We start from the raw sequence: 8,271 nt of genomic DNA, 5'->3' as shown, positions 1-8,271 counted from the left end.
TTCTCTCCTGTTCTCATTTCCTAATTAATGTCTTTCTCAAACAATCCTCTAATTTAATGAAAATGAAAACCATTTGGGAAATTGTCCCATCAGCTCTAAAAGATTACGGTTCCGTTCGGTAGCAAAACCGCCAACGATCTGCTACAATCTCTCCACCGCCGACCAAAGTTTCTTTCCCAAAACCCTCCGCCGCCGTTATGGCTACTGGAACTGCAAGGCGCATTCTTCTTCACAACTTCCGTAAGTAAAATTTCCTATTTAGTTCTTTTCTGAATTGGTACTACCTCATCAATATTTAAACTTTTGCATGTGTTTCTTGATTGTGGAATTAATGGGAGCTTAATGCTTGTTTTTTTTTTTTTTTTTCTAATTTGTTTGTTCGTCTTTGGCGAATCTTAACACCCTTTGAAAATGTGATGATCACTGTGCATTTGTTTTTTTTTTCTCTCTAATAACGCAATATATATGCTGCATTGGGAAGAAAAATTGATGTTAGTTTTTGTTACCTTTTTGATTTCTTGATATTGTCTGTGGAAGGCATCTCCAGAGATTTACTTAATTTATTTTATGATTTTATCTGGGTTTGAGTTCAATTGGATTCTTTGGGTGTTTTTTTCAAAACAAAATACTATAGGTGTCCATTTACTGGAGTTGAATGTGAATGAACCTGAGCCGGTAGCCTAACTTAAAGCTAATGAGGGGGGATGGAAATGAACTTTGGCATGGCTAACCTTTTACTCATGATCTAGTATGGAAAATCAAGGGATTTAATTCTCATGATCTACATTGATGAACGAGTTTGGTTAGACTTCTATCTCTGGTTATAGTTTTAAAGTGGGTTTCTCTGCTATCAATTTAATGGGTTCATGACTAGAATTTATGGTTTCTCCTGATGTTTTTCCCTCTTCATCATTGCAGATTATGCCAGAAGTTTTCTCAGGAAACAGGAGTGGCAGGCAAGATCTGTAACTGTGAATAATGTTCTTATGCATTTTCAGAGATCAAAAGTAGATAAGGTGGAAAATGATGCGAATAAAGAAGGTGAAGTTTTACGTGAAGTTTCTTTAAGGTCAGAAATGGGAAAGAATAGCACAATAGATTGTAAGCGTACTGAGTATGTTGAAGATACAACTGATAGTAACTGGAGGTCTGAGCTTGCTTGGTTGACAAAAGCTCTCGAACCAGCTTTGCAATTGTATAAGTGGGCACTGTCATCAGGTCTGTATATGTTAGTATGATTTTTCATCTCTCTTCTAGGCAATCTTTATTTCTTTAATTTCATTATTAATTGCTTCCAAGAAAAAATGTTGAGATTCAATGTCATTGCTCAACAAACACAATTTACTGTTGATGTACTTCTGTTTGTTCAAGGCAGCTGGTGGCATATACTATCTGTAATTTATTTCTGTTTTTCTCATGGTCTTTTTAAAGTTCCAGGATGTATCTAAGTTATAGTCTTGGAGGTTTATTAAGTTTTTTGTGACTTGCAGGGGACGGAAATCCACATAGAAGTCGTTCTGTTTCAGAAATCATTGCGAGTATCCAGCGGAGTAAGACAGGAATCCAGGATTGGAGCTTGAGTGATCTTACAATTGGATTATGCCTTATATATCTCCGTCAAGCTTCAACAAATCCGTTGGAGGATCTTAAGGGTGTCCAGATCTCTTCAAATGCGACTGTAATCTGTTACACACAATATATGCTAATTGAAATTATGTTTTTGTGCCCTATTTGTCTTCTATTTAGGAATTTTGAAACCCTTATAAACGTAATCCTGAATTGAAGATCTTATAGGTAATGATTTTGTGAACTAGGTCGAAGATCTTATCTACTTCGTTGAACTAGCTGAGGGTTCTTATAAAAATTCGACAGCTATGCTTGCGAAAACCACCATGCTTAGAGAGTGCAACATATTGAAGTTTGTTAAAAATTCCAGTGTTATGAGGCCTGGTTATTATATAGGGGTTGATACAAGAAAGAAACTTGTAATCTTTGGAATTCGAGGAACGCATACAGTATATGATCTCATCACTGATATTATTACAACAAGTGATAGAGATGTGACATTTGAAGGATATTCTACGCACTTCGGCACATCTGAATCTGCTCGGTGGTTTCTTCAGAATGAGATCGGAATGATAAGAAGATGCTTGGAGAAATATCAGGTGGTTTTTATGTTTACTAAAGTTCTTTTAGCTTATTGTTTACATTCTTCTATCACATTGTCATGGCAGTATCTAATTCATTAACAGGGTTTTAGGTTAAGGCTGGTGGGTCATTCCCTTGGTGGAGCTATAGCTTCGTTGCTAGCTGTAATGCTTCGTAAGAAGTCAAAAAAGGAGCTTGGATTTAGCCCTGATATTGTTTCTGCCATTGGATTTGCAACACCTCCTTGTGTTTCAAGGAAACTTGCTGAGAGCTGTGCTGACTATGTTACCACCGTTGTGATGCAGGTTTGCCACATGCAGTCCTCATATGTATTCTAGCAAAAGCTTCCATTTTTTATAAGTAAAAATTTCGTGGAGTTCTATTTTGGCAATTCTTATTTCATTCTGTTGCTTCACTAAGTGTCTCACTTTACTTTGGGCAGGATGATGTTATCCCTAAACTAAGTGTAGCTTCTCTAACAAGGCTAAGGATTGAAATTCTGCAAACTGATTGGTAAGTTATTAACTTATTATGGTCTATTTAAAAGGCTAAAGCTAATTTTCTTCTATGGATGCCCTGAAACTAAATATGGGTGTTGAAGGAGTGAGGAGACATATTCAAAGCACTTCTGATAATTAGCTGGATTAAAATCTGTCCCTGGAAATATCTGGAGTCTAATGCTCTAAGTTAAGGGATCACCTAATCATTTTTATCTTGAACAATATGATAATCACAATTGTTAATCTGTATTTGAATTCTAAATATAGTAAGTTACTGTCTTGTAATTATATCTTTTATCTAAAGTATATTGCTAATTAGTTTATACATAGTATTAGAGCTGATAAATCTGGTTAGGGATTTTTTTTTTTAAAAACAAACCTCTTCATTGAATTAATGAAATGAGACTATTACTCAAAGTACAAAACTTAGAAACAAAAGTAGAATAACAAGAAAAAGCAAATAGCAAATAGGATCAGAAAGTGCACTCGGATATCTCAACTAAGTTGACATCCCTATAGCACCTTCACCATATCCTTACACAACCAAGAAAGCAGTCTAACAAACATCATAGAAAAAGTTTATATAGGCCAAAAATACAAGCGAATGAAAATTAATCACAACAAATAAACGCTCTCCAGTTCAAGAAAATATCTTGGATGGAAAAATCTGAAAAAGGCTTAGAAAGACAGAACCAAGGAGAAGCATTTAAGACGAGCAACTTTGAAACGATCCCTCCAAGCTGTAGGCTTATCATGAAAGGCACATTGATTTCTCTCAAACCAAATTTCTGCTAACAATCCTTTGACAGCATCAGACCAAATCAACCATGACTTAGATTTCAAAACTGGCCTTACCAAAACCTGCAAAACATTGTCTTGGAAAATATTGCAAAACACCCATTTAATGTTAAAAATGTGAAACAAGCACTGCCAAGTCTTAACACTGTTTAGAGAAATGACAATCAAAGAAAATGTTCTGTGGACATAGCGTATGAATCTTTATGGAATTTTATATTAATTGGATAGTGGACATGGTAGTATTCACTTGCACTCACAGAATTTCTTGTGTAAATATACCCTCCAAGATGCTGTATTTTGTACAAGATTACAAAGCTAGAGCCCTGAGAAATTAGAGGACATATCTTCAAAGGATCTAGCGTTTCTTTCCTTCCAGATGTGGCACAAAGGAACAGTTACTTACCACTTTAGCTTTCTTTTTCACACGAAAAGGCCTTACACACGTCATCAATCTTTCTAGGGATACAAAAAGATAAGTCCAACCGTTCATCAAAGAAGTTCCACATTCTATAGTGAACAACCCAGCTGTGTAATTCTCTATAAAAAAAATCCCTTGCCTCAGGCTCAAACCCAAATTCCAGGTTTATGTATTCTCATTCTGGGTTTGTGATACCAAAGTTAGGCCTAATGGTAAAAAAGGAGACAGTTTCAATAAGAGGCTAAGAGGTCATGAGTTCAATTCATGGTAACTATCTACTTAGGAATTAATATTCTACGAGTTTTCTTTGACACCCAAATGTTGTAACCTATAGGGATAGATGGGTTAATCTTGTGAGATTATTTGAGGTGCTCATAACTTGACCTTGGACACTCGTGGATATAAGAGAAAACTTCTATTTACTATCTAGAGGTCAATGCTGCCTTTGAAAGTTATGCTCAATTTACTTCGAGGATGGCCAGATTTTGAAGATGTTGCACATGTACCATAGATTAGGCATCAATCTAATTTGCAGATCCATTTTGAGGGATGAAAAATAAAATATTTAGGAATTTAATTAAAAAGAGGATATGAACATAAGCTGTTTCTTGTTATTGAACATAAGCTATTTTGAGCTATTTTGGTAATCTCAAATGCATGTTCCATCTGATTCAGGATGAGTTTGATAGATAAAGAAGACTGGAAAAGTATCATTGGCTTGGTCACAAATGCAAAGCAGGTAGTTACATCAGTACAAGATGTTGCTCAAAAACTTGCTGATTATGCCAAGTTCACAAGCAAGAAAAAATCTGGTAAGCTAATCTATATTCCCTTGTTTGTCTTTTGTTTCATCTCCAAATATTGCTCTGTTATAATTTTGCAAATCCTTACGTTCTCAAAAGAACATTCTGGTAAGCTAATCTAACATCTTTATTAATGGGTTTCTCGTTTCTGTCATGTGATTGAATCCACATAAAGTTGGTCCAAACAAGACTGTACATTCCTTGCAAATGTAAATGCTGGCGTTTACCATACATTTTCATTTTCTTCTTTGCTATGTTTTTTCTTCTTCTCCCTCAGTAATTACTTCGCTTGCAAATTTAAACGTTTTGTGGTCAGCCATTCCGAATCCTTTTAGATATGCTTCTCTTAAGCAGTTACTTTCTTCCCTTTTTAACAGATGATAACAATAAAAAAGAGTCAGATGTGGCCTCTGGATCTCCTCGGTCACACGCTACCACTTCACTGCAGAGGGCTACCGCTGCTCAAATCAAAGCTGCAAGATGTAAAATTTCGGATGAACTATTCATACCAGGGACAGTGTATTATCTGAAGAGGCATGTGGAAAGTACTCCAGAATACTTCTCTCTGTGGAAGCGGCATCCTGATGAACATTTCCAGCAAATAGTGCTCTCAAACATCATTCTTTCGGATCATAAATGTGATAGCCACTACTATGCTTTGAGGGATGTACTTAAAGGCCTACCAATACCATCATGCAGCAATGAAGGTATTCTCCCATAAACTTCTATACCACTTGTAGCAGTAGCCTAAAAGAAGTATTTCAACAGAAATAACAAATCAAAATAGTCACACAGAGAATAAATGAGATAGATGAAAGGAGAAATGTTTTTTTTTCCGCCATTCGGAGGTTTTTTTGTCAACTCCGTTGGTCGGTGTGTATCCCAGTTTCTCCGTGTAGTTTTCAGTCATTCATTGAAAAGTTTAGGGCCTACAACACTAGCATTTATACTTCTTAATTTGTCTACATTTTTAGTGTGTTTTCAAAATTCAAACTAACAAAAACGTAGTTCTTGTTTTTAGAATTTAGCTAAAATTTTCAACTGTTTAGTCCATCCAATTGTGAGTAATATAATATTTCTTTTCCTAAGTCCGAGACTAAGTTCCTCCAAAAAAAAAAAAAAATCCTAAGAGGAAGAGTTTCAAAGTGTCTCAAGACTTGCTGAGAATGTTCTTATCAAACCAGATTCCTACCCTCCCAAAGTTGATAAACATACACCAATGTGTTTTCTAGGTTATTTTATAACTGAAGTAATAATTTTTAGCTCCTTGTAAATTGGCACATTTGGCTCGACTTTCTAAGTAGTTGTTGGGACGGAGAGTAGTTTTAAGTGGAAAAAAAGTGTTTTTTTAGCACCTGAGAAGTTAAGGCAAACATACCCTCGTAGCTTTGTTACATCTTAGCCTCTAGATTTTAGTGTAAGATGATTTTTTACGTAATTTGAACCAAGTTAATTCATAAACTTGATTATATAACCATTTCGTTCTTATTCTTTAAAATTCCAATCAAGGTGCAGTGATGTAATTTTGTCCTCGTAGTTTGTGAACACATTTGATTTTTAAGTGGTATTGATATCTATATTTATATGATCAATACTTTACCAGAGTTTAGATCATAACGATTATATTTTATAAATTTTAAATTGTATGAAAGAGTAATTACACATTAAAATTAATATAGGGACTAATTCGTGTTGACGTTTGTCCTGCCGATATAAAGAGAATTTATCAAAGGACACGAATCTTAGTATAGTTGTTAAAGTCTGGGATTTGAGTAAAATTGTTAACTCTGAAAAGTATATAATAGGTTTTTCCAAAGTTTGAAAATTTTAGAAATTAATTGATTTTTTTTACTATATGGGAGATGAAAAATTGAATCTCTAATGTCAAGGATGATAGTTTTAATTTAATGCTAGTTCAACTATGTGTTAATAGATCCAATGATTAGACATAATGATACATTGGAGGTAAGTTTTATGTTGAATGGAATTTTAAACTTTCAATTTTAAAAATTTCTAAATTCAGCGGATTAAATTTGTGTTTTTTTATTAATGAGCAAAATAAAGTAAAATAATTTGATGAAAGTGAGCATACCTCAACAATAATTAGTATGATTTTTTTTTTAAAAGTCGAAAGTTTGATTTCTTTGTCTAGTCATTTTTGTTCTACAAGTTTCATTTAGTCTCAAATCTACTCGGTAAATGTTTAAAATATTGATATTAAGAATTTAATTTTAGGAATATATTGGTTACATGTACTATATATGTAATACATGTAAACTTTTAAAATTTTGTTATTCAACTCTAAAAAAGTTTTCAAATTTAATTCATAACATTTTGCTACATTTTTTAATAAAATTAAAAATTCTATTAATAATTAAAATATACAACTAAACATGGTTCTATTTAGAGAGTTAAGAATAACTTAGGTGAGTTAAGAATAACTTAGGTAACCTGATATCATACTATCCAACCTTATATTGTATGAGTTCAGTTATGTTAGTTTAAAATGTGGGTTGAAGGTTAGTTTAGATTATAACAGTTTCTGTTTGGATGATAGATTATTCGGGTTTGAGTTATATAATAGTATGAGCTTGAAATACACAATATTATCTTCTACTGTAGCAAGAGTTGTTATAATTCTTTTATTCATACGTATAGATTCACGACATGAACTTGTAGTTTAATCAAACACAAGTAAATGGAGTAAGCTTTTAATTGTTCAAGTAGTGATTGGTGGGAAAAGTGAGAAAAGTTTGTACTTTTCAAGTGAAGTGAGAGAGAAACAAGAAAGTATATTAAAAGTATATAGTAAAGTTTAAGTAGGGGGTGCAAATTGGAAGATCCAAGAGAATGATAAAAAGAAGTGCTTTCTTTTTTTCCTCTCAAAAGAAAAAAGTGCTTTCTTTTTTAATTTTTTAACATTAAATTTCTGCCCCCATCAATTATTCTACAAATTCAGACAAAATTGCACCACTATAATATATATATATATATATTGATGAAATTTTGGTTGGAGAAAAATTCTTACTATAATTATTATTAAGTGACATATTCAAAAATTTTATATTAGATCACTATATAATATAAAAGTTTGAAAAAAATTAAACATTTTAAGTATAACTTTAGAAATAAAATATTAAATTTACCATTCCTAACTTGATAGTTCATTGTACTTCCACAGTTGGTCACATTCGAATTTGATAATGCTTTTGTAAATTTATATAGTCATGAATTTGTTTAAACGAGCTTAAATGGGAAGGATAAAGAGAGGGCTAAATTGAAATTTATGACTTAAAATGTAGGGACTAAAATGCAATTTAAATTAAACACAATTTATGGATTCTCTTTTAAGTTCCAAAGGTTTTTTTTTTTTTTTTTTTTTTTTTTTCAAAATTGATTAGCTGGTTTCCTCTCACAAATATTTCCTCATATTACGGAATTACAATTAAAAAAAAAAAATTCTTCTCAACATATTAACATTAATTTATTCAAATAATGATAAAAAAAAGGTTAATTTAATATACACTATATAACAATATCATTAATTATAATCATAATACAAAAAGAAAGAAAAGGTAGTTTCTTTCTTTCTTTTTTGGGAGTA

General features: G+C 32.5%; 1 protein-coding gene across 2 annotated transcripts; it reads left to right on the top strand.

Moving 5' to 3' along the window:
* LOC101216108 lies at positions 1 to 6,259 on the top strand. Of its 2 annotated transcripts, XM_011660926.2 has the most exons (9): positions 1 to 240; positions 635 to 802; positions 919 to 1,218; positions 1,491 to 1,678; positions 1,815 to 2,165; positions 2,253 to 2,453; positions 2,591 to 2,661; positions 4,540 to 4,676; positions 5,045 to 6,259. In XM_011660926.2, the coding sequence occupies exons 2-9, from the start codon at positions 790 to 792 to the stop codon at positions 5,386 to 5,388; spliced, it is 1,605 nt and encodes a 534-aa protein (XP_011659228.1). In that variant the 5' UTR covers positions 1 to 240; positions 635 to 789; the 3' UTR covers positions 5,389 to 6,259. The 2 variants fall into 2 exon arrangements, with proteins under 2 accessions (XP_011659228.1, XP_031744204.1); XM_031888344.1 differs by lacking the exon at positions 635 to 802.
* The last annotated feature ends 2,012 nt before the right edge of the window (positions 6,260 to 8,271 follow it).

The sequence above is a fragment of the Cucumis sativus genome, chromosome 7 (assembly GCF_000004075.3).
Source record: "Cucumis sativus cultivar 9930 chromosome 7, Cucumber_9930_V3, whole genome shotgun sequence".
NCBI classification, from domain to species: domain Eukaryota; kingdom Viridiplantae; phylum Streptophyta; class Magnoliopsida; order Cucurbitales; family Cucurbitaceae; genus Cucumis; species Cucumis sativus.
Note: the sequence above shows the minus strand (reverse complement) of the source record. Positions and strands in the feature narration are given on the sequence as shown.

Excerpts from the sequence above, each read along its gene's own strand:
- LOC101216108 (XM_031888344.1), top strand. The coding sequence starts at position 198 with ATGGCTACTGGAACTGCAAGGCGCATTCTTCTTCACAACTTCC. Across the intron at positions 1,219-1,490 it reads TAAGTGGGCACTGTCATCAG|GGGACGGAAATCCACATAGA; the intron begins GTCTGTATATGT and ends TGTGACTTGCAG. Across the intron at positions 2,454-2,590 it reads TTACCACCGTTGTGATGCAG|GATGATGTTATCCCTAAACT; the intron begins GTTTGCCACATG and ends TACTTTGGGCAG.